At 36.3% G+C, this 27,702-nt stretch overlaps 1 protein-coding gene across 1 annotated transcript in view; it reads right to left on the reverse strand.

The window, feature by feature from the left end:
- The window catches only part of DENND6A (DENN domain containing 6A), a 51,556-nt gene that overhangs the window by 17,673 nt on the left and 6,181 nt on the right, over positions 1 to 27,702 (reverse strand). The window contains exons 2-10 of the mRNA XM_069473735.1: positions 16,263 to 16,301; positions 16,117 to 16,159; positions 10,172 to 10,284; positions 7,587 to 7,667; positions 6,429 to 6,534; positions 5,734 to 5,813; positions 4,648 to 4,710; positions 3,797 to 3,852; positions 29 to 151 (exon numbers count right to left, since the gene is read on the reverse strand). Of these exons, the coding sequence (XP_069329836.1) occupies positions 29 to 151; positions 3,797 to 3,852; positions 4,648 to 4,710; positions 5,734 to 5,813; positions 6,429 to 6,534; positions 7,587 to 7,667; positions 10,172 to 10,284; positions 16,117 to 16,159; positions 16,263 to 16,301 (704 nt within the window). The remainder of the gene's footprint in view (positions 1 to 28; positions 152 to 3,796; positions 3,853 to 4,647; positions 4,711 to 5,733; positions 5,814 to 6,428; positions 6,535 to 7,586; positions 7,668 to 10,171; positions 10,285 to 16,116; positions 16,160 to 16,262; positions 16,302 to 27,702) is intronic.

The raw sequence follows: 27,702 nt of genomic DNA on the forward strand, positions 1-27,702 counted from the left end.
ATCATCAACAGGAACCAAATATACTCACTTAACAAGTGCCAGTACAGTCTCTGAAGACTCCGATGGTGACGGTGCCATGACCACAAGGGGCTCCCCCAATAGCACCAGCTCCCAAAGCATCTGACTATGAAGGAAAACTGGGCAAAAACACCTGAAAGGTATTTACATAGTAGAAATATTTTGTTTATCTGCTTCTGTTTTTTAAATCCCTACATAATCATTCTAAAAACTTCACTTTGATATAAATTCTTCCTGCTATTTATATCTTTATCTGATATACAAAATCATTTAAAATATGGTGATGCACAGAGACATTAAGTCTCTTTTATTCACGTATATATATCAATTTGACTCATTCTAATTTTTGCAAAATTAAATGTAATATATTGACACACAGAATAATTGACAAACAATAAAAGTGTATAATTATTAAATTGTTGTACCATGTGATAGATCTATTTTATCCATAGTGCTTTGTTACATTTGAATTTCTATCCTAAATATTTTTAAGTAAACAAGAAAAATTAGTTTTCCAAGGGGTACTTATTAGATGTACTTAATTTAAAAGGTGATGTTTTTAACATTAAAGAATAATGACAACAAATCACAAGGGGGAGTTCTAATGCTGAACAGAATTATTTCCTGGACAGATACTCCCCTTACAGAAATGGTGCCTATTTTTACAGCAGCCCTGGAATTAGGTGGAGGCCTGTTAAGACACAACTCTGCTAGTACATAACTAAGCCTCAGACACATGGTAACTTTTACTTATTTAGCAATTTCCTCCTGGTTTGGTAACAATTTTTCCTAGGTTAGAGAAAAAAACCTTATGATTATGAAAATCATAATCAATCCACCTAGTTGAAAACACATACATGTAAAAAAAGAAGAAAAATCAAAACATTTAAGTAAAAATATGAAACAAATTTGTGAGATGGAAATTAGGAGAGTTAATTTTAACTACTCAAAGGCAAGAAGACAAATATAAAGGAAGTGGTAAAAAAAAAAAAAAAAAGCAACTCAAGAATAAGGCAAAGGAGTTCTTACTTTTCCCTTCCTAAACAACTCAATCCTGTCTAAACAACTCAGTTCTAAAGTAGAACATGGTAGGACTCTCTGCCACGAGGGCAAGAGAGCCACATTGGCCGAAGGTGGGTATCAGAGCTTGTGCAAGGTAAGGTGGACATCTAAGTGCAGGGGGTGACCCGCTGTGGAGCTGTTGGAGTCCAAATGTGGTAAGGAAGATCTGTGTGTGGGTGACCTGGTTTGGGGTGACAGAGTCCAGGAAGCATAAGAGGGGCAGCCTAGTGTGTAGTATCAGAGCCAGAGTAGGTTGAGGAGGTTGTCCATGGTGTGGGACCACCTGGCATAAAGTGTCAGAGCAGGGAAATGATGGTGTCTCCTTGGAGAAATAGACTGGAACGGGGTATGTAGGCCCACAAGTAGGATAAGGAGGGCATTCATGTGGGGGGTGACCTGGTGACAGGACTGAGAGCTCAAACAGGGAGATGGCATCCTTTTGGAGAGCTGGTCTAGTGGGATTTATTAATAGTAACCTGAATGGGGTAAGAGGGTATCCATATGGGAGTCAACCTGGTAGGGAGAGTCACAGACTGAGCAGAGTAAGAAGGGTGTTCATTTTGATAGCATAAGAAAGTGACTATAGTGACTATAGTCAACAATAACCTATGCCAATTCTTCAGATTATTCCTCAATGAGTCAAGTATCAAAACTATAAATAGTATGCACCTCTCTTAGTATATTTTTCCGGTAGTATTTATTCATTTATTTGAGGGACACTACCCCTTTTCATTCTAAAAATGCCATAACATATAAGTTTTTTTAAAGAAAATTGTTTTTAAATCACATTTATAATTTACAAACAGTAAAACTGACCCTTACCAAAGACAGAAAATAGTTCCATCACCTCATAAAATTCCCTCATCCCCTTTGTAGTTGATGTGCATCCCCCAGTCCCAGGCAAACACTGATCTGACTTCTGTCCCTATAGTTTTGTCTTTTCCAGACTATCATATAAATGGAATCATTCAGTAAGTATCTTTTAAAAAATCTGGCTCCTTTCACTTAGCATAATGCTTCTGAAAGCCATCCATGTTGTTGTACATATCAACAATTCCTTGTTTTTTTTGTTTTGTTACTGCTGAGTAGTATTCCATATGCATGCATGTACTACATTCTGTTTATATATCAACCCAAATGGACATTTGTGTTGTGTCCACTTTTATGCTGTTACGAATTAAGATGCTATATAAACTTTTGCATGCAGGTCTTTATGTAAACAAATGCTTTCATTTTTATTGAGTAAATACCTAGAAATGGGATTACTGTGCTGTGCTAGGAGCAAATATATAAAATGAATCAAGGATATAAAACTAATCTTAAAAAATTTTTTTTGGTAATCAATCTTTTTTTCTTTTTTTTTTTTTTTTTTGAGACAGAGTCTCACTCTGTTGCCCAGGCTAGAGTGAGTGCCGTGGCGTCAGCCTAGCTCACAGCAACCTCAAACTCCTGAGCTCAAGCGATCCTCCTGTCTCAGCCTCCCGAGTAGCTGGGACTACAGGCATACACCACCATGCCCGGCTAATTTTTTCTATATATATATTTTTAGCTGTCCATATAATTTCTTTCTATTTTTAGTAGAGATGGCGTCTCGCTCTTGCTCAGGCTGGTCTCGAACTCCTGAGCTCAAACGATCTGCCCACCTCGGCCTCCCAGAGTGCTAGGATTACAGGCGTGAGCCACCGCGCCCGGCTGCTAATCAATCTTTGAAGTAGTATTCCATGTAGTTAAAAGTCATCCAAAAAAAAAAATCCATGTCTTTTGCAACTTTTAGTATCCAGTAATTGCTCATTTATAGCAGTGGTTTCTCAAGCTATACAACAGAACCACTGTGGGGAGAGCCAGGTAAATTTAGTTTCCAATTAGCTGCTTTAAGATCAGTAATGTTTCTTTTTCCTTTTTTTCTTTTTTAAGTGCTAGAGTATTTCTTTTTTGTTTTTTAATTTTGCATTTTGAAATTTTTCAAACTTACAGAAAAATAAAGAATAATGTAAGAACCCTCATATACATATAACTTAGATTTAATAATTAATATTTGCCACACCATTTTTTACATCATCTGTGTTTTAATATAAAACACAAACCTCATGACCTGTCATCCCAGAATAATTTAAAATGCATCTCTTTTAAAAAGTTCATTTTCTAACATTATTACAATATCATTCTCACAGAAAAACAAAAACTAATTTGTTTTTACCATGTAATACCCAATGCATATCCAAATTTCCCTGTCAAAGCTTATAACATATAGCTAGGGACAAACCATTGTTTTATAGAAGGTAAAACATAATGACTATTTTTTCCCCAATTTTTCCCACAGACTTTAAGAACATTCTTTTGCTGTTGTTGTTATTGTTTTTTAGAGACAGAGTCTTGCTCTTGTCACCCATGCTGAGGTGCAGTGGAATGATTATAGCTCACTGTAACCTCCAACTCCTCAAGCAATCTACCCACCTCAGCCTCCAGAGTAGCTGGGACTACAAGCACCCACCACGATGGGCTAATTTTTTTTTTTTTTTGGTAGAGACCGGGTCTTGCTTTGTTGCCCAGGTTGGTCTCAAACTCCCAGTCTCAAGCAATCCTCCCTCCTCGGCCTCCCAGAGTGCTGAGATTACAGGCATGAGCCACTGTGCCAGGCTATTTTTAAAATAAATTAACAACAACATCATAAAGCAAAAGAAAGAAAAGGCAGTTAATAAAATTTTTTATTTTTTACCTGAAAAGATCCACCTCATGAACAGTAGGTAAAATAACAGATATATGTGTGTCTGCCTAAGAGATAGAAAAGAAAAATAATAGAGAAGTTATCACCAAAATTTTCAGAAATTAATTTTTAAAATATTTCTATCTCGTGATCAATAAGCCATGTTGCCCTGTCTACTTTTTTAAGATTCTCTTTCGCTAGGAGCAGCCAGAGAGAGAATGGGTTTCACCAATTTCCCCTATTATAGCAGAAGATCAAGAGTAACTCAGATGCCACAGATAAAGAATTAATCCAACAGTCAGATATTAGATTAATTCACAACTGTATGAAATACTACCATTAATACTAGTCGATATATCTAACAAGGAAAATCAGTTTTCCTACTGCTCTCCATTTTTATTCAATTCAGAAAACAATGGGAGTGCTATACCACTTAAATAGACCAGTTAAAATATTTCAAATGAAAACTTCAACCCCACCCATGAACAGATGTTGCTTTTGGAAAAATGAAAGGCAGAATCCTTTTGACTGAGTCTCCTAAAATAAGAAGTCTGCTGGATATTCTCCTAAGATAGGAGGTTTTGCCAGAATCAAACCTTGTTGAAAAAAATATTTACTTTTCCATAGTCCTCACAATTGCAGTATAAATTCTGAGTTCTCCAGTGTCTACTGAGAAATAACAAGAAAAAAAACTCTAAAAAACATTAGAAAATTTATTATCAATTCATTAAAAATTATATATGGGATATTTTAGTAATATTCAGAAATATATAATAAACCCAAGAAACTCTTGATGTGCTAGTTTAAAAAGTCTGCTAAAGAGACTATATGTGCTGAATAATTCTACCACAGTACCACACTACCTGCTGAGTTAACTGCACTATTTGTGTTGTCCCAGGCTTGTCATGACATGTGGGAATCCGTACCTTAAAGAGAAAAAGAAATTATTTTTGGCGATAAAAGACTGAGGGATCAGATGTTCTCTATCTTGCTGCATAAAGGTACACTAAGCAACACCTAAAAGCCTACAAAAATAAAATATTTGTGTCAGATTAAAAAACTAAGGTCATATTTATTTCTAGTCACACAGAAAGTAAGTGAACCAAGGTCTCCATACCCATATACACACAGAAATCACTAACTCACTAAGAAGCAAATGTGCTAAAAAAAAACAGAAAAAGAACATCAACTTCATACTGCTTCCTGTTTACTGTTCCAATCTTCACTTCATTAATACACACACACCCAAACACACCCTTTCAAGCTGGCCAAACTTTTGGATAAATCTCACAGGAAACAATGAGAACTTTCAACTCAGAACTATCAGTACTACTTTTGATGATTTCCCAGGGAAAAACATACATCCTACAAAAATCTAAAAAACACCTAAAGAGAAAATATTGTCAAAAATAATTCCAACTTGAGAGTGAATTGCAAAGCACTTAGATGACACTCATACAAGCCTGAGAACAAAGTATTAATTCATTAAAAAAAAAATAGAGAACAATACCCTGAATATGTCTGATTTGACATTACATGTTAAGAAGATCATTTAAGACTAAGAATCAATGGCTTTCCTAATTTCTTTTAATTTTTAGTAATTCATACTCGATTCTACAAGTGATCTGTTTCTGCATACCACCCATCTCTGGTAGGGCCATGGAGTTACAGAATTCTAGGAGTTGGCATTTATGTTCACATGTATTACATATGAATGACACACTTGTGCAAACTCTACAGGATGCAACGGGACTGAGACTCCTGAAATTGTGACTAATGGTTCTGGGAAGCAAGGTGAATTCTGTTATCTCTGTAACACCTCACATTAATGACAAACAAGTGATACAATAACATGAATAAATGTTATTAGGAAATTAAAAAGCAAAACCCATGTGGAAACTTCCTACAGAGTTCTTTAAAAAGGAAACAAATGAGATATAGGATATTACCTTCATTACCACCCCCATGATAGGCAGTTGTAATGTTTTCCCTGGCACTGGGGCAGGCCATCGATCAACATCATTACAAGCTGAAAAATATAACAAAATATTTCCTTAGTATATGTGGAAATATTAAAGTATTAAAAACGAGGCATTAGAAATTAGAACTCTACTTTCTACAAAGCAGAAAAAAGACACTGGGAAGAATGAAAGATAAAAGGTAAAAAGAAAAGTGATGAAAACACCTTATATTTCACTCAGAAATATACATGTGTTCTGGGACATAAATTGGTTCTTAAATTTTTTGAAAGCAACAAACTAATAGGTTTAAAGGGATTTCTCCTATTCATTTATATATTACTACTAAAATTAGCTACAAAAGCACACCAGCTGGCAGAGGCCTTCCATCTGTATCAAGCGACATAAGGATTTCTGTTCAACAGTACTCTGAGTATTAGACATGTTAACTGAAAATTCATTTATTATTATCCTAATAAACAGATATCATCAAAGTGATTAGATAACAAAAATGACATCTGTAGGTAAAGATGCCAGCCAAATAGTTTTATACCTCTCTCTTATTATGTATTACTTAAATTTTTTTTAGATTTTTTAGAAATCAACTTCATTTTTATCACTCATTTCCAGTAAAATTTTTAAAACTCCTTCATAAAGGTATACAACTCATACAATGTTTAACTCACCTGCTTCCAAATAAGGTTCACTCTTTTCAAAGTACTCTGGTGCTATCTGTTTGAGCACAGTGTGAAAAAAGTGAATATAAGGTAGTTTGCTGATCAAAACCAACGACTGGGGGGAAAAAAGAAACAATATATTTTTAATTGCCTAATGATTGTAATTTGAATTTGCCATTCATTTCTTGCATGAGCAATTTCTAACAAGCTAAAGTCAGCAAAAAGTGTGGATTTTGAAATAAAAAGGCTTTTACGGTGGATGGTTAAAGGAAACATAAAACCATAGCTGCAGAATGCAAACAGTTAAACCTTACTACTACACTTTAAGAGAATAATGGCGTATTCACAGATTTTCCTACTCTTCAGGAAAAAAAATTTCCTATAAACAGACTAATGTCATGGATAATTTCCAAAGGCTAACTCTGTTGTCCTCAGCAAGCATTATCAGGAATTAGCCATGTGAACTATTCCTATGAAGGAAAGAGCAAACTGTGATGCTTTTGCCAAAGACCTATGACTATTACACTTTACAGTTCAACCAACTTAGAAATTGTGACTTTACAGTTTGATCACTTCAGATATAAACTATGCTGGTTTTTTAAAATGTAATTTTTTCTTGAAAACCACTCTTTAGCCTTCCATCCAGCATCAATTAGTGATCAGGGCAAATTCTGGTTACAAAGGGAAAAGGGTGTCTTGCTAGCCGGGATCAAATAGGATAGACTCATTTTCTTTTTTTAAGAAAGAAAAAGAATTGTACATTTACAATGGAAACAATAATGACTAAAATGCTGCTAAAGTTTATTCACTGGCTCTTCAAAAAAAAAGATAGTGCAGGCTTTTATTAATTATAACAATATTATAATCTGTTTATTCCTTCCCTTAGTCTAAAACGTCAAAATTAAGCAGACTCTTCTGGCTTTTGACAGAGTTCCATACAATAACTGTAACTTACTGTTAGGAATCTAGCACAGAGATAGCAAAAATTCAATAGCAGTTAAACATCTAGGGACAGGTGTCTATAATCAAAAAGAAAAGATAAAATACAAACTCTAATATGTTTAAAGATAAAATACCAAAGACTTTAAAGACTGTAAAATCTAATAGTTTCTATTTTTCTAAACACAATATAAAAAGTACTTTTTTATTAGTGTATATGAAAATTACCTTCTGAAAGTAGCCTCTTTTTAGAGTTTTATCTCGAACTTGTCGGAAATACACATATCCATAGAAATAAGCAGGATCCTTCTATGAAAGAAGTAACAAATATATAGCCATCCTTTAATATTAGCATGAGGTTCCTTTATAAACCCAAATCAAGATATGCAGTATATGCAAAGTGCTAATTATGCTTTTTCACCAACAAACAATAACCATGACAGCAAGTACCAAATAAAAACCTTCACACTTGCCCAAAGATGAAATATTAATAACTGTAATCTAAGTACTAAAGTCAGATTTTTCACCGTATATCTTACTACTCAGCTTATGTTCTTTATTTGTATCTATAGGAGTTATTGAAATTAGGAAACAATCAAATTCTATATTTTCCCCAATGTTATATTTAGTTTTTAAAAAATTCTATCTACAATTTTGAGTTTTTCAAGGCTAAGGGATCAATCTTTTAACAAAATAAGGTGTCCTAATGTAAAATTTCAAGATAGAACATAAAAGGAGTTAAATGACAATCTGAATCTTATATAGCCAGTTATATTTTAACCCAATAATGAAGAAGCATTACAATGTTTATCAACATACAATTTTTTTTTTGAGACACTGTCTCACTCTGTCACCCTAGCTAGAGTGCAGCAGCATAAGTGTAACTCACTACAACCTCAAACTCCTGAGCTCCAGTGATCCTCCTGGCTCAGCCTCCCAGAGTGCTAGGATTATAGGCATGAGCCACTACACCCACCCTCAACATAAAATTTAAAAGGTAATTACATTCCAAAAAACTTAAAAAGGTTTTATATTTTAATGAAATAAACTTTGGTTCAGATCCTTATTTGATTGTTATTCCTTAACACATTAACTGCCATGTGAGTTGTATCTAACTCATGCTAGTTTTAACCCTGGGGCCTCATGAAGCATATGTGACTCACACTTCTCATTACCTTGGGAGCCACTTGAACTATTTTCAAGTTGCATATAACTCATGCACAGAATACAATAAAAAATAATAAATTCTTCATTAAATTAGAAAAGATCATTTTGTTTTCAAAGTTTTATTCTATTTTCATAACAAAACACTGTGGCTGCAGGGAAAAAAATTTTTCTCTAGCGTGGCAATCAATGTGTTAAATATTTATTGACCACCTACTTTGAACAAGGTATTGTGCAAAGTGAATAAAAAGATGCATAAGACTCAGTTCCTTAAGATCACAATGTAGGAGGTATAAGAAAAGCACAAAAGGACTATTATGTAATAGGTGGGTGGGTACCAAGAAAAAGCACAAAGGAGTACAGGAAGGCCAAGAGGGAAGAGTAAAGATTTCATGGAAGCAGCTGTTTTTGAATTGGGCACTGGAGGATGAATTTGATTTAAACAAAGATATTCTAGGTTTTAAAGGGCTAGGAGTTTGAGCAAAAACATGATGACAGACATATACATGCTATCTCAGGAAACAGCACACAGTTCAATTTGGCTAAAATATGGCAGATATATGGCACATACAGAAGGAAGATAAGGTTGGAAACTGGACAGGATAAAGGTCCAAAATGTGAGGACAAGGAAATAGGACTATCATTAGCTCTTTATTCATTAAGCAATTGGTAGTAATTTTAGATTTTATTTTTATAATATATATGTACACTTTAGCTGACAACACGATGTAAGATGTATGGTGTTGGAAAAAACAAGAGGTGGATGTCTTTGGGCAAATTTTGTACCCTCAATAACCCCCAATTCCCTCATCTGCAAAAGGAACTCTCTCAGAGCAATGTAGGGAGAATTAATGGAGATAACATATGCTTATTAATACAGTCCCTAGAACATAAAGAACCCTAATAAATAATAGCTATTATTATCCTCAGTTGGAAGAATATGTTAGTAGTGGTAATACTAGGACATCAAAAGGAATAGATGGCTCTAAGAGACATTTCACAGGTAGCATCTTGGCTGAGAGAGAGGTTCCTGCCATTAGTGGAACCAGGAAGGTAAATTGTAAAAGCTAGTATCAGGCAAACAATGAATGTCAAGTTCACATTAGATGTGCAGGTACGACATCCAGATGGAAATGTTCCTCATCCAGTTAGAGAAGTAAGCATGGAGTACCAAGGAGAAAAACCTACAGGTTCTAAAATCATCTGAATTATTAAAAATTTTTAATAAATAATAACTGTAAAACAAAGCTCATTAAAACATCACAAAGAGACAACTATATGTTATAAAGTACACAGCGATTACCACAAGGAATAACCCCCTCAACTCTGGATGATATTAATATTACTATATAGTAAATTCCACTCCCACATCTAAAACAAGAATTATTAACAAATGAAAGAATATTACCTCAACATTCTAACCCATTTCTATAATTCACAATGGCATTATGTTTCAAGAATAGTAACTTTACAAAGTCCCTTTCATTCACATGCGATTCCTTATGAATAAGACTCACTGAGGAAATCCAGCTATACATAATATAGTAACAAAACAAAAGCAAAATGTTTCTGATGCTATCAGAGGTAACTGAATAAATGAGTTTTAAGGTTTACTCTCACATGGACATTTCTATGACCACTTTTCCAACCTTTAAGTAAACTGGTAAATCTTTGTCAAATTGATCCAGGAGACAATGCAGTGACACCCTCCTCCCAGAAGACTGTCGAAATCTAAAACAAAACTGGGTATCTCCAAGACAACCTAATGAAAACAAAAATGAAAGAAATTAAGGATAGCTTAGGGTAATATTTATTTATCCAATTTCATCAACTTTAGACCCAAAGGAATCCTATCAAACATTTTAACCCATTCTGCCATGTCTTAAGAGAAAAAAAATGAAATCCTAAGAGTTCAAGTGACTTGTTCAAAGCCATTTTTACTGGTTTAGAGGCAAAGCCAGAAGTAAAACATGCATCTTAACTCCTTAGTCTCTTTACTATTTTCCCTATTCCACTTCCCCAACGTAATTTAAATTTTTTGGACTCTGTCTGCATATAATGTTGACTCACAAACATAATAACGAGCAAAAGAAGCCAAACACGGCCGGGCGCGGTGGCTCACGCCTGTAATCCTAGCACTCTGGGAGGCCGAGGCGGGTGGATCGCTCGAGGTCAGGAGTTCGAGACCAGCCTGAGCAAGAGTGAGACCCCGTCTCTACTAAAAATAGAAAGAAATTATATGGACAACTAAAATATATATATACAAAAAATTAGCCGGGCATGGTGGCGCATGCCTGTAGTCCCAGCTACTCGGGAGGCTGAGGCAGGAGGATCACTTGAGCCCAGGAGTTTGAGGTTGCTGTGAGCTAGGCTGAAGCCACGGCACTCACTCTAGCCCGGGCAACAGAGTGAGACTCTGTCTCAAAAAAAAAAAAAAAAAAAAAAGAAGCCAAACACAAAAGAACACATTGTTCAAATCCATCGATATAAATTTTTTCAAAGCAGGTAAAACTAAACTGTAGTGTTTAGGGATACATAGCTGGGTGATCAAAGTATAAAGAAAAGCAAGAGAATTATTGTTATAAGAGAAGATAGTGGTTGCATTTGGAGGAAGAAGAGGGATAGTGTTTGCGAGGTTGCATGGGGGGCTTTGAGGTACCTGCAAAATTCTGTTTCTTCACCTAGTATATGTTTCATATTTCCCAATAAGTTCTTTTAAAAAAAATACAATATACAGACTCAGAACACAAGTAACAGACTTACTACTTTAACCATTTTAATTAAAAATTAATTTTTTAAAACTTTAATCATTTTAGAAAACATCTCTTAAAACATGTAAACTTTACCTAAACTGCCAGGCAGCAATTACAAAAAACCATTGATACTCTAAAAATTAGCCTATAAAAAAACATGAAGTGACACGTCACTCAAATTTTTCCCAGTTACTATATTTAGAACTATTAACATCAAATAATTGTGAAATGTGCTCAAGATTTTTATTAATACTTATTATTGCACACAGATATATTTATTTAATATGTGATGTTCTCAAGAAAGGAAATAGAAACTGACAGTATGTTTAAATTTTTTAAATAGCAACTAAGGCTGGGCACAGTGGCTCATGCCTATAGTCCCAGCATTTGGGGAGGCTGAGGAAGGAGGACTGCTTGAAGCTAAGAGTTCTAGACCAGCCCAGGCAACATAGCACGACCCATCTTTACAGAAAAAAATATATATATACACACACACACTTTTTTTTTTTTAATATACTTTTTTTTTTTTTTTTTTTTTTTTTTTGAGACAGAGTCTCACTCTGTTGCCTGGGCTAGAATACCATGGTATCAACCTAGCTCACAGCAACCTCAAACTCCTGGGCTCAAGCAATCCTCCCACCTCAGCCTTCCTCACAGCTGGGACTACAAGAGTGCAGCACCACCTGGCTAATTTTTTTAAAGTTTTTTGTACCGATGGGGTCTTCCTGTGTTGCCCAAGCTGGTCTCAAACTCCTGGCCTCAAGTGATCCTCCCACCTAGGCCTCTCAAAGCACTGGGATTATAGGCATGAGCCACCACACCTGCCAGAATTTTCTTTTCTTCAGTCAAAATACAGAAGCCCCTCTGAAACAGGTCTTTCAGATCGCAGAGTTCTTGAACTCGCCGGCCTCTGTGTCACACAGTTCATTCAAGTAAGGAGCCAGTCTGTTTAGTCATGGCTCCTCCTACATGGCTGTCATGTGGCATGGCAGGAAGAGATCTCCTCCCATTTTAAAATTATCAAAGGCACAGTGTATTATTCCATAAGCTGCCTTAACCAATGCAACTCAAACAGATACTGCAAAGATAAAGGTAAACAGAGGGCAAATGTACCAAATACATCACTCAAAGATTTGAGGGAAAAAAGCTTAAATATTCTTACTGAAAGCAACAGACAACTTTGCAATATTATTTCCATATCAGCACAAACACAGCTATAGGGTAAATCAGAATATGTAAGATTAAAATAAAACATGGCAATTTAAGAGCTAGTCCCCTCCCTTGGCTCTCAGCCTCTCCACGTGATTAGTGTTGAGTTGGAGTGCTGAGAAGCAGTAATTTAGACCCAAGCAGTAATTTAGACTCAAAGCATATCCCATGGACTGATGCCAATCCACAAACTCTTGTTACTAATCCATAGCCAAATAAATATACAAGTTGAGAATGTACATTTAGAAACTTTCATAGCAATTTGATATTGCCTTGACAATGTGGACTTTTGTCTTTGGTTTTTTCCTATTTCATTTTTCTAATAATTCATTTAAATTGTATTTTACAAAAATATTGTTCCACAAAAGGTTGGAAATTTTAAAAGCTCCAACTGGCCCTTCAACACAGATAAAGCACTGCTTTAGCCATTGGAAAGTGTAAAGCACATGATAATGCCCCCTGTTGTTTTTGGAGAAGAAATCTGTTGAGACAAATATTCTCTACATGTCAAGTCCATCCAGAGCACGGATTTAGCTATACCTCAGATTCACCATCACTTCAAACTCTCTCTACTAATGCTGAGTTTCTCTCTGGACATGTTTACTGTCCTTGATTATCCATCACAACTTAAGCCTCAGAAACGCCTACCTCCAGATGATGTTAACAGTAAACAATAAGGAGAAAAAATATTTATCAAAGGGAATACACACTTTGAACTTAGGCTCCTAAAGATAAAAGTCATTCAATTGGAAAAAGAAATTGAAACCCAAAACGAACCAAAGTTTTTCTAAACGTTATGAGAACCTAAGGGGCGGGGGAAGGGAGTCATGGGTACTTGGCAAACCATTCCACTGGGAATTCCTGAAGTATTTTTCTTATCTGTATAGTTTTTCAAACAGTCTAAAATATTGCTTTACTTTAAGTGCTTACCATGGAAACAAACCTTCAATTTATGAGTTTCCTAAAGACTGCTCTACTATGTCTGGATTTCCTTCTATAGCAATAAAAGCTATTTTGGGAAAAATTAAATCCATTTCAAAGTGTGTACAGTAATCCCAACTTCTATTTAATAAACACATAAAAGAAATAAGCTATTTGGATAACCACCATTGAGAATAGTGATTTCAAATATGTACAAAACACATAGTCTCTTGCTGTCTAGATTAATGCTCATCTGTTAAGACAGCAAGGTGCCTGCTTTCAAGATCTTTTGTTGATTTTACTTGTAAGTACCAACCACACTTCAGGTCACATGAACCACACTTCATTTGATGTGCAGCGTACAAAAAAGGCATTTATAAGTCATTTATATGCTAAAATACTAAAAACATCTTAGTTTACATAGATTTCCACTTCAGTTTAACTTCCAAAAAGAAAATGACACGTGCAGAGACTAACTATAAAACTACATAAAAAAGGCAATCTATACAACACAGAATTAATTTCTTAGCCTTCATGTTTGAGTAGGGGAGACTTTCCCTGTATCCTCTCCAGTTCAGTAACTGGAGCCAGTGAATTAAACTGACAAAGAACAGATTAACAAGAGAAAAAAATTATTTCACATGCACAGGAAGGCTTCACAGAAAAAAAGTAAACACCCAAAGAGGTGGTTAGGCCTGTGAGCTTACATACCATTTTAACAAAGGGTAATAAACTGCAGAGAAGTGACTAGACAAAGGAAAAAGGGTTTCGGCTTCTAGGGATGATAAATTATGGGAAGGTAGATATATATATGGTGGAAGCTAATGAAAGATAAGGGTTATTTTAGTAAGTTTTATTTACACAGACTCAGGTTTGTACTATCTCCAGTGATAAAGTCTTCTCTGGTGATTCAGAATCCCTCTCCTCTTCCTGGTACAGGAAAGGGGAAGAGGGACAGCTTCACAAAGGGATATTTATGTCCTGCCTTTAGGCCTACAGAGGGAAGGTAAACGGCTCTTTTTGCATCTGCTGTTTTTCAATCGCCTTCAGCTCAAAATAATCCTTATGCCAAATGGTATATTTGGGGGTAGCAATTCTAATCTTCAAGCTCAGGTAGAGAGGTAAAAAAGAATAAGAGACATGACAACCAGCTATGATCAGAAAAAGAAGAGTATACAGTATAATTCACTAGGACTTCAATCACAGAAAGTCAGTTCATCCTGCAAGCCATACAACTCAGCTTACCCTGAGTCCTGGAAATACAATCCAACATACTATATTCAGAACTGTATGTGCAGATTTTATAAGGAAAATGTTAACTGAAATAAGGATAAATTTATGGCCGGGCGCGGTGGCTCACGCCTGTAATCCTAGCTCTCTGGGAGGCCGAGGTGGGCGGATCGTTCGAGCTCAGGAGTTCGAGACCAGCCTGAGCAAGAGCGAGACCCCATCTCTACTAAAAATAGAAAGAAATTATATGGACAGCTAAAAATATATATAGAAAAAATTAGCCGGGCATGGTGGTGCATGCCTGTAGTCCCAGCTACTCGGGAGGCTGAGACAGGAGGATTGCTTGAGCCCAGGAGTTTGAGGTTGCTGTGAGCTAGGCTGACGCCACGGCACTCACTCTAGCCTGGGCAACAGAGTGAGACTCTGTCTCAAAAAAAAAAAAAAAAAAAAAAAAAAAAAGAAATAAGGATAAATTTTATAAGACCTCTCTATCATTATTTCATTAATAGACCAAAAAAACACTAAAGGAGTCTAACACTTCCTGGTCAGAACAAAAGTCCTACTGGGATCTCTCAAAGGCAGTATCTAATTTACCAAGATATCACTTTTCTTTCACTTAGAGTGACACCAAAGCTGAATTCTAAATGTATAGGCAAAAACTCTGGAAGCATTTACACAGAAAGGAAAAAATGCTAAAAAAATAAAAAATAAATAAAAAAAAATTTAATGTCAAATCTCCAAAAATCAGATTAACTGAACTAAATTAACAGGATATTAAAAGGAAAAAGAACTGCAGTGTCTCTGCTTTATAGGGTTATAACTGTGTGTGGCCCTAGAAGCTGAATGCCCTGGTCACTATAAGCCAAAGAAGCTGTTTTGAAAGTGAAACACAGATGTAACCTGAAATATGTCAACTATTAGGACCACACAACAAAGGGAGAATTTGAAAGAGACCAGGAAAACGAAGCTTAACAATAAGCAAAACACTTACATGGTTTTTCTATACACCAAGCACTATTCCCAGCACTTTACATATATTAACCCATACAAACTATTGCAAATAATTGATAGCCATACTTCCTAATTGGATTTACTCTGTTGGTTTTTTTAAGCTCACTGCTTTTACAGAGTTCCTGGCAAGCTCCCAAATTCTGAACTGAAGGTAAACTATATACTACATAACTCCCAAACATACCAATGTCGCTCATTTTCAATCTCTTCACTATTTCAACAGTTTATTGCTCCTGGATGATTTACCTCATCACACCGTAACAGTTATTTTAAGAGTTGAACCAACTAAAATCAACAATGACATGACTAGGCATCATTGAACTAGGAACCAAAATCACTGATCTGTTTGGCAGATTGAGAAATTGAGTTTGCATTCTAATGTGCAATTTCAATCAATTTTCATATAATAAGAGTAGGACCAGTATTTTTAGTATAAAATTCAATACAAACACCACATGAAAAATAGTTACCTGAATTTGAATCTGGAAAAGACAAATAGCAAATATTGGTTTTCTGAAAAAGAAAACAAAAGCTATATATGCTGACACACACACATAACCAATAAAAACAAATAGAAATATAAAAGTAGAGTATACAGAGCAATGCTTTTACTTACTTCTTTGTCAGTAAGTTTGGAATGTTGAGGATAAATTACCTGGAAGAAAAGAGTTACATTTTGTTGGACATATTACAAGCATTAGCAGGTACTTCTAAAATATTACTTAGCTTTGATCAAATAGCTTTAAAAAGTAGTTCACACATGAATGGATAAAGAAAATGTGGTATTTATACATAATGGAATATTGTTCAGCCATAAAAAACAATGAAATTCTGTCATTTGCAACACGGATGGAACTCGGGGACATTGAGTTAAGTGAAACACACCAGGCACAGAAAGACAAATATCCCATGTTTTCATTCACATGTGGGAGCTAAAAAAATGGAACTCATGGAGATAGTAGAATGATGGTTACCAGAGGCTGGGAAGGATAGTGGGGTGGGGGTGGGAGGATAGAGAGGGGTTTGTTAACGGGTACAAAAATACAGTTAGATAGAAGGAGTAAAATCTAGTGTTCAGTAGCACAATAGGGCAATTATAGTTAACAATAATTTATTGTATATTTCAAAATAATTAAAAGATTGGAATTGGAATGTTCCTAACATAAAGAAATGATAAATGCTTGCGATAATAGATATCCTAATTACCCTAATTTGATTTTTACACATTGTATGCTTATATCAAAATATCACATGTACCCCATAAATATATACATTATATATCCATAATAATGAAAAATTAAAAATTAAAAAAAAGGAAATAGTTCACAAACTTTAACAACCAAGGATAAAGCTAGGAGAACGGACTAGGATTTACATTAGGTAAAAAAAATTTTCATTCAAAGTTTTATCTTTAAAAGATTGGTGAAATCTTGAGTTATCAAGAATAGTTTACTGGGGGAAGGGAGGGGAAAAAAACAAAGAAAAAAGAACAAAAAAAAGATTAAAAAAAAGAATAATTTACCAATTGAATTACTAATAACTCAAAGCTTACTGAGTCTTTTCTTTGGAAGCCTATAATCTAAAGTTGATCAATCTTTCAGCCGGCATCTACTTTAAGAAATAATAATTTTCTATTGATTCCAAGAATTGATACACAACACTAACTACTTTGTAGTAAAAGAAAAATGAAAAGGCAAAATAATTATCTGTGGTTTAAGAAACCTCAAGGACTATCTCCTAGGCCAGACGCAGTGGCTCACGCCTGTAATCCTAGCACTCTGGGAAGCCGAGGTGGGAGGATCACTTGAGGTCAGGAGTTTGAGACCAGCCTGAGTCCTGAGCAAGAGCAAGACCCCGTCTCTACTAAAAATAGAAAAAATCAGCCAGGCCCAGTGGCATGCACCTGTCGTCCCAGCTACTTGGGAGGCAAAAGGATCACTTGAGCCAAGGAGTTTGAGGTTGCTGTGAGCTAGGTTGACACTACGACACTCTAGCCCAGGTGACAGAGCTAGACTCTGTGTAACCAAAAAAAAAAAAAAAAAAAAAAAGGCCCATCTCCAACCAAAAAGGCTACCCTAATTCCCTCTGATCTCTTTAAATAATCATTATGCAATTTCTTAGATAGGTTGAGTCAGTGCCTGTAGTAACCACGATCACCTTCTAGGGAAACTCCTACCCCACAGCCACTGCAGAGAAGCAGGACTAGGTCAGAGCAGCTACTGCTAGAACAAACACCAGTAAACACCAGACGCAAGGGCACACACTCTACAGGCCAACCAACCGCCATGTTATGACCAACCGGACCTTCTTAGGAGATGAACAATAAACTTACTACAGTGACAAAAAATAGATATTCAATACTTTTTGACTGGTCAACTGACACTATATGTTACTGATGTATGGCATCTTGTGTGCATTGGCAGTAATGCCTCTCCCTCATGCCATCAATTAGCAAAAACCAGTGATTTCCAAACAGGATACCAGAGGTGCCTTATAAGCCACCTGGTGGTGCTGAGGCCATGTGAGGTAGAGAGTCAGGCCCCCAACACACATACACACACAATTTAGTCTTACCTGTATAGCAGGCACTATGACTCAGCAGTCTATATATTTTTCAAATTCCTAGTAAATAGTCTGCACTTTGGATTTCTTCTTTTATGGAAAAAAACTTTAAATATAGTAAAATCTACACTTTTTACTATTTGACTTCTCTTCCTGCTCTTACTCTTAGAAAGTCTTTTCCTAATTTCTTACCAGTTAAATCCTTATTTTCTAAGGTATAGCATACATGCCAGTGAAGATATTATATGGTACATAGACTTTTTATTTTTATTTCTTATCTTTTTTTTTTTTTTTAGAGACAAGGTCTTGTTCTCTCTCCCAGACTTGAGTACCATGACTTGATCATAGCTCACTGCAACCTCCAACTAGTGGGCTCAAGCAATCCTCCTGGTTCAGCCTCCTGAGTGAGCTGGTACTACAGGCACGTACTACAGGCACGTGCTACCACACTCAGCTAAATTTTTTTTTAATTGTTTTGTAGAGATAGGGTCTCACTATGTTGTCCAGGCTGGTCATAGATTCCTATGATCCTCAAATGATCCTCCCAAAGTGCTGGGATTACAGGCATGAGCCACCATGCGAAGCCTCTTTTTTAATTTTAATAGTTATATGTACTGTACATATTTTAATGTGTATTAGCAAAAAATACCTAACCCTCAAAATCAAGAGAGCATGTGGCCAGGCACAGGGCTCATATCTATAATCCTAGTATTTTGGGAGGCCATAGTGAGAGGATTGCTTGAGGTCAGGAGTTCAAGACCGGCCTGTACAAGAAGAAGACCCCTGTCTCTACAAAAAATAAAAAAATTAGCCGGGCCTGGTGGGACTTGGTCTGCCAAGTGCCAGCTACTTGGGAGACTGAGGCAGGAGGATTGCTTAAGCCCAGAACATTGAGGCTACAGTAAGCTATGATGACACCACCTCACTCTAGCCCAGGTGACAGAGCAAGACCCTGTCTCAAAAAAAAAAAAAAAAAAAAAAAAAAAGCATACATGGCTACAAATGCTTAAGACACAGCTAAGTAAAAAAAATGGGCAAAGAGGTGGGAAGAGTCCAGCTAAAAACCGATATTAAATAATAGTGCAATTAAGACAAGGAATAACTGAAATTTAGAAAACAATGAATTAAGTTTTTGCATATTTTCTGCTAATATTTTGTAGGCTTTCTCTTTGATTCTGAGCTAGAGCTCAAATTTTTTTTTTCTGCAAATTGCAAATTTTCCCAACACAGTTTGCTTCAGACAATTTTCCATTGATATGTAATGCCCTACTGCTATCTTTTAATAACTCTTTCCACCTGCCATTCATATTTCATATTATTTTAATCAATCATCTGCAGTGAAAGACAAAGCAGAAAGATAGAAACCAACTCCTTACAGCATTATTTAAACCATAAATTCAATTGTGCCTTGAGTCTGGCTTACCTATGAACTTTGCAATAACATGAATCAATAAACACTGTTTTCTTATGCCAGTTTGGGATAAGTTTCTGTCACTTTTAACAGAAATGGGGTTGGGGGACAAGGGTAATATATGTAACCTAAACTTTTGTACTCCCACAATATACTGAAATAATAATAATAAAAAAACCCAGAAAGAATCATGATTGATATTTTTCCCTTGATAGCAGAAGGTACTACTAGGTCTTAATTCACCAGACCTCAAACATTCTTCCTGGCTTTGCACTGCATTGCATTAATGGGAAGTTTAACTCTTTCCCCTACCAGCTATAATCCTTCTCCATCCCTAAATAGAGATACTTGGTAGGGGTTAATTATATCCTACTCTTTGTAAACTGCTATGTCATCTTTAACATCCAACCAACCATCTAAATGCTAATTCAGCCATTTTTGTCAAAATCAGTTACTCATCTCAATACCTCATTAAACCAATCCAACACATCTCATTTAGCCATTCTTAAAGGAAATAAGTCCTAAAAGGAAAGGACTGTCTGCCATAGCCCACTTAGACCAAATATCAAACTCTTTTAGCAGTCTTAGAATCATTTCTCTTGGTACTTTTTTCTACAATAAATACAGCTTTGTAGAGTATCTTCTTGACATTTTAACAAGGATGTCCTTTCAGCTTATCAGAAATCAATAGGGGATCCTCCCCCCAAATAAATACCTTGACAAATAGCTATTTTCTTCTGAGAAATACATTCTTAAAGACCCATAAAGAGTACTTCACACATTTAATTGCCCTGGGGGGGCATACAATGGTAGTTGGTTTCTAAACAGAGAATGAAAATAGTTTAAGATTAGATTTTTTCAGGCAATTTGGGGGTAAGAAATACAGTATAGGGATACAGTTTGGATTCAAATCCAGAAACATTTAGTGTATTTGAATGGCGCTATGAACTGAATTGTGTCCTCCCAAAATTCATACATTGAAGCCAGAACTCACAATGGGATAGTATTTGGAGATGAGGACATATGGGAGGTAATTGGGTCATTAGGGTAGAGCCTACGTGATGGGATTGGTGCCCTTATAAGAAGAAACACAAGAGAGATCTCTCCTTCTCTCCACCATGTGAGGACACAGCAAGAACATGGTTGTCTGTAAGTCAGGAAGAGGACCCTCACCGGGAACAAAATCAACCAGCACCTTGATTTTGGACCTCCCAGCCTCCAGAACTGAAGAGAAATAAGTCTGTTGTTTTAAGCCACCCAATCTATGGTATTTTGTTATAGTAGTCACAGCAGACTAATACAGATGGTTTGTGGGAAGACAAGAAAATATTTGAAAATACGATAAACTGGCATGGTTACCATATGCAAAGATCCTATTCTTTCATCTTTCTATCTTCTAAGAAACATAGTTAGAATATAGTCCCACCTGCCCTCACAGAAGGCAACAGACAAAAAAAAAAAATGAAAACTTTTGCCTTCTTTCTTTTTGATTGTTGTTATTTCTCATTCCACCATCTTAACTCAAATCTTCAGCTTTTTCTTATTTCTTTTCCACTTCAGTTTTTTTCTTTAAAGCTTATAGCTCACATTTACTCACTTTCACCTTGGGCAAAAATAAATGAATACACCTCTTCATCTTCAAACTCCTAGAGGCAGTGGAGCAGGATGGAAAGTACAAGTACACTACAGTACCAAACCCAGTTTTGGCCCTAATTGGATGTGTCCTCCTAGGAAATCATTACCCAATCTACGCCTCAGTTTCTGCTTCCATAACATGAAAGTGTACTTCCCACATCAGTGGTCCATTGTTGTTCACTGATGGAGTATCCCTCCTTGGTGGAAAGAGCTAAAGCCCAGTGGGCTAGGGTGTGTGTGGGACAAGGTGAGCCTGAAGAAGTAGGAAGAGGCAGGACTATGTAAGGATTGTAGGCTACATACGCTGCTGAAGAATTTTTAACCTTAAGTGAATCAAAGGTATAGGCTGGGAAGGAGGGAACTCAGCCACTTCTGGTGAGGAGTTACAGGAACTGCAAATGCAACACAGAACTGCCTAGCAACAACTGGGAGGAAAAGGCAAGCTAAAGAGATGGCACAGGGCGCTGAGCATGATTATGGACAGAAATTTGTGAGAAATTACAACTGTCAGAATAGCAGCAACAGTAGCAGCAACAATGAACCATATGTTCTTTAAATCACCAAAGTTAACTTTAGGGGAAGCCGAGTAAATTACTTTTGCAACTTTTACCTAAGTCTAAAATTATCCCAAAATAAAAGTTTTTTAAAAAATAAGGGCTGGCACAGTGACTCACACCTGTAATCCCAGCACTCTGGGAGGCCAACACAGCAGGACTGCTTGAGCCCAGGAGTTCAAGACTAGCCTGAGGAACATACCGAGACCTCATCTCTACAAAAAAGTTAAAAGTTAGCTGAGCACAGTAGCCTGTGCCAGTAGTCCCAACTAGTTAGGTGGCTGAGGCAGGAGGATCACTTGAGCCCAGGAGTTTGGGACTGCAGTGAGCTATGATCACACCACTGCACTCCAGCTTGGGTGACAAAAAGGAGACCTGGTCTCAAAAACAAAAATAAAAACAAAACACAGCCCTACCTAACAGTATATACAATAATTAACTCAAAGTGAATCAAAGACCTAAGTGTAAGAGCTAAAACTATAAGGCTCTTAGAAGAAAACATAGAAATCCATCTTTATGATCTTGGATTAGGCAATGGTTTCTTAGATGTGACACAAAAAGCATAAGTAACCAAAGACAACATAAATAAATTATACTTCATGAAAATGTAAAACTTTTGTTTTAACAAAAAAAAAATTTGTTGAAACCTAACCCCAAGGTGATGGTCTTAGGAGGTGGGGCCTCTAGAAGGCAATTAGGTCATGAGGCAGAGCCCTCACGATTGGGATTGGTACTGTTATTAAAGAGACTCTAGAGAGCTAACTCATCGCTACTAACATGTGAAGACCCACCTAGAAGGTGCCATCTATGAACCAGACAGTGGGCCCTCACCAAACGCCAAATCAGCCAGTGCCTTGAAATTGGATGTCCCAGACCTCAGAACTATGAGAAATAAATTTATGTTGTTTATAAGCTACCCAGTTTATGGTATTTTGATATAGCAGCCTGAACAACTAAGACACAATTCACGTATCTGATAAGGGTCTAGTATACAGAATATATAACTCTCACAATGCAACAATAAAAAGACAATCCAATTTTAAACTGGGCAAAGAATCTGAATAAACATTTCTCCAAAAAAAAAAAACAGAAAATGGCCAATAAACACATGAAAAGACACTCTGCAGCATTAGTCATTAGAGAAATGCAAATAAAAACACAATAAGATACCACTGATATCCACTAAGATGGCTGTATCAAAAGGAAAGACAATAACAAGGGTTGGCAAGGATGTGGAGAAACTGGAACCATCATATACTGCTGGTGAAAAACAATTTGGTAGTTTCTCAAAAAGTTACACAGAGAGTTACCATAATGGCCAAACAATTTCACTGCTAGGTAAATATCCAAGAAAAGTGGAAACATATGTTCACATAAAAATTGGACACGAATATTCATAGTAACATTATTCATAATACTCAAAAAGCAGAAACAACCCAAATTTCCATCAAATGATAAATGAATAAACAAAATGTGACATAGCCATACAATGGTATATTATTCAGCCATAAAAAGGAATAAAGTACTAATACATACTACGACGTAGATAAACATTAAAAAACATTATGGTAAGTGAATGAAGCCAGACACAAAAGGCCACATGTTGAATGATTCCACTCATATGAAATTTATATTAGGCAAATCCATAGGGACAGAAAGTAGATTAGTGGTTCCTAAAGGCCAGGGAGAAAAGAGAATGGGTATGTGGTTTCTTTTTGGGGTGATTAAAATGTTCTGGAAGGCCGGGCGCGGTGGCTCACGCCTGTAATCCTAGCACTCTGGGAGGCCGAGGTGGGCGGATCGTTTGAGCTCAGGAGTTCGAGACCAGCCTGAGCAAGAGCGAGACCCTATCTCTACTAAAAATAGAAAGAAATTATATAGACAGCTAAAAAAATATATATATAGAAAAAATTAGCCGGGCATGGTGGCACATGCCTGTAGTCCCAGCTACTTGGGAGGCTGAGGCAGGAGGATCGCCTGAGCCCAGGAGTTTGAGGTTGCTGTGAGCTAGGCTGACGCCACGGCACTCACTCTAGCCTGGGCAACAGAGTGAGACTCTGTCTCAAAAAAAAAAAAAAAAAAAAAATGTTCTGGATTAGATAGTGACACTAGTTCCACAATCCCGTGAAATACTAAAAACCACTGAATTGTATACTTCAAAAGTATGAATTTTATGATATATGAATATCTGAATTTAAAAAAATGGAAACATAGGCACAACTAATAATGCAAACCTTAAAAAGGTATAAAATCAAAATTATGTCTCTCTTCTCACTGACCTTGAGGTCTCCTTTCTCCAATATAATCATTATTAAACACTTTCTTATATATCTTTCAAAGAAAAATTATGCATATATTTCTTAATATAAATTTATATTCTTACTGTGTTGCACACTTTTTTTCCTTTTCAGTACATGATCTATTTATTAACTCTTTTTTTTTTTTTTGAGATAGAGTCTTAGTGTTGCCCGGGCTAGAGTGCCATAGTATCAGCCTAGCTCACAGCAACCTCAAACTCCTGGGCTCAAGCAATCCTCCTGCCTCAGCCTCCAGAGTAGCTGGCACTATAGGCATGCACCACTACATCTGACTGATTTTTCTATTTTTAGTAGAGATGGGGTCTCACTTTTGCTCAGGCTGGTCTCAAACTCCTGACCTCAAGAGATCTTTCCGCCTCAGCCTCCCAGAGTGCTAGGTATAGGCGTGAGCCACCTCGACCAGCCTATTCATTAATTCTAAAGACAACTGAACTTTCCTGCTTCTACCCTTGCTCATGCTTAGGAACTGCTTCACCATTTTGAATCGGCCCATCAAATTTTATCCAGCATATGAAATAAGTGATTTCTATTGCCTCTTTGTGTAATTTCTGTAATTTTTTATTCAATGAATAAATGTGTGTGATTTTTTAAATTATAGAAGCTTAAATTTTTAATTATGTAGCCCATAAGGTTCAAATCAGTTTTCACCTTCCACAAGAAATTTTCACTTAGTCTCTGGACCACTTTCTGTCTGCTCTTATTTATCTCTTTAGTTAAATTCCTAGAGAGCAAGGATTCTCATGTCCTCATCTTTTGATTAAAATATCTAATAGAATCCTTTGCACATTAGGTGCTAATAAACAAATTACAACTCATATGCTTAATCAGTCAGTATTAATCCAGGTCTTGTTACAGCAGCTGAACTAATATGATAACCAGTACATCAATCCCTTTATGTGATCTGTAATCAAGTTTAAAGCTATAAAAAATAAAATACCATTCTATGTATACAGTCATCTCTTTATTATATGGACAAAATGAATATACACAAAAGAATATTTTTGCCACACATTTTCTACCGCCTCCAAAACATAATTTTGTTTTAGATTTGAAATTACCTGGACTGTCCAATAAGAATAAACGGAATGATTTCATAGTTGGGTTGGCAAGGTACTGATGATATGCAATAGGAATTCTAGCTCCTTGGGCTAAAAAAGACAAAGCTCTTGAGATAAATTTATGCAAAAAAAAAAGAACAGGACAACTAACCTGGTGGACTGAGGGTAATCAGAAACACAAGCATGAAGTAACAAGGAGAAGCAAAAAGAATGATAAGGATGAGAGCACGGGCTCATCATAGGAAAGATTAGCTGTGCTAGGTGTTACAAATAAAAATAGCACATTAAGAGCTGGGCTGATAGCTTGTAAAAGAAGGTGGAAAAAGAAAAGCTGGGTTGAGGCTTCCCTGAAAAAGTGACATTTAAGGTGAACCGTGAAACTGAGTTAACTAGGCAAAACTGGGTAGTAAGAGGCGGAGGGTGTAAGCACTCTTTGAGAAGAGAAAAGTATACTTGAATGTCATATTATGATGTCAGGCTATGTAGGATTCACTTTAGAAAAGCTCTGAGAATCCACTTATGTTCATCTAAGATTCCACCATAAAACTAGGCTGATATGCACAGTGGTTACCCTTTGTGAGAGGGGAGATTAACGGTCATTACCAAATAGGGACATAAGGAAATTTCTGGGGAAGTTGTAATATTCCGTTTCTTGATCTATATGGTAGTTTTATGGGTATTTTCATTTTATGAAAATTTACCAAACTACAGAGTTTGAGTTTGTGCACTTTTTTGTATGCATGTTATACTTCAATAGAAATACTTACTGATTTTTAAAAGTTGGAAAAAATGGCCTGACATTACAGTATCAGGATAGGCTGGGCCTTGAACTCCAGCCCATTCAAGATCTAAGCTAAATTACACTACTGGAAAACTTGATCAGTTTGAACATGGAATGAACAGTGAAGCATTTCTCTCAAAAAAGTGCAAAGCTTAGATGCAATTGTCCATGTTTCATGTCATTCATCAGTAAATACAAAAAGAAATAAAGCATTTATGAAAGTGCTAACTGGACAGAAGCATGTCTCAGATTATCTCCAGACTGAGACTATATAATTTCATAACAAAATAAGAAGTTAGTAATACCAAAGAAGCCTTTATAAAATCTGGGGGCCTAAGAGGCTCAGAAGTCACTAAGGCCTTAGACCCTCAAATCACAGAATTATATCAAGATACCATGAAGTGCTACTGGTTCATGAGGAAATTTAAAGGCCACTGTAAGTACCCTGTGCTCTCTCCTATCATAATGGCCTACCTTCCCTGATAGATTGATGGTAAGCTCCACGGAGGGAGAATTAAGGCTATAATCTCCAGAACATACTAATCCCTGGAATACGGCAGTTGCCCAATAAATATCTGTTGAATAAACAGCTCAATGAGACGGCACAGTAACAGATAATTACACATAAGGCCCATTTTGATGAAAGCAGTAAACCTGGTGAGGATCAAATCCTGAAGCTATGGGTCACCCAGTTTAAGAGGGAAAGAAACAAAGCAAAGCAAACAACCCTACACACTACTCCCTTTATCCTTCTCAAAAGAATAAGCAGAAACTTTGCTAAGATTAGAAAAAACTGTGGTGCCTATTCCAGGCTCCACCCTGTAGGGGATAAGGGAGAACAGGCAGTGATTCAAAAAAGCAGAAATGTAAAAGAAAGGACAGTCAATTCTGCTAACTGATCTTTTAAAAATCGCATAAAAGTTTCTCTTCACCCTAGACCAGAGCTGGAATACCCCATCCAAATAAAAAGCTATTTTATGGACCAAAATATTAAAAAACATTTACTTTCAATTTATAAAAAATGGGGGGGGGGATCAGTAATCAGAATGAAATCTATGACTCATACAATACATTAATGACAGATTGTCCCCTGGCCAGGTGTGGTGGCACTTGTCTGTACTCCCAGCTACTTGGGAGGCTAAGGCAGGAAGAGTACATGAGCCTAGGAGTTTGAGGTTGCAGTGAGCTATCTTGACGCCACTGCACTCTAGCCTAGGCAACAGAAAGGGACCCTGTCCCCCCGCCAAAAAAAAAGATAGATTGCCCTGCTTTTTACAGATAATTTAAGTGGTCTGAAATTCTTTTCAGCAAGAAGTGGAATACAAACTGTAAGTACATATAAAGATTCTATACCGTAAATTATCAGCAATATGAAATCTAATAAACTTGATTCCCAGGAAGTGTTTTTAATACTGGTGATTCACATACAATGAGTATCTTAAAAATATCAATTTAAGGCAAATAATGGAATAGTCAAAACAGTCCCACACTGATTATTAAATATGCAAAATCACTAACTATAAAAGGGACTAACATACTGGACATGCCTTAAATGACAGGCATTAATTCTTACATTCATTATCTCACTCAGTACCTCCAGCAACACTCTCAGGATATTATTTTCCCATTTTATTGCAGAGCAAAATGAGATTCAGAGAGCTGAAGAAACTGGCCGAAAGTCAGACAACCAGAAAATGTGCTGACTACACAAAGCTTGTGCTCTTTTCACTAGACTGA

The sequence above is a fragment of the Eulemur rufifrons genome, chromosome 7, assembly GCF_041146395.1.
Source record: "Eulemur rufifrons isolate Redbay chromosome 7, OSU_ERuf_1, whole genome shotgun sequence".
NCBI lineage: Eukaryota > Metazoa > Chordata > Mammalia > Primates > Lemuridae > Eulemur > Eulemur rufifrons.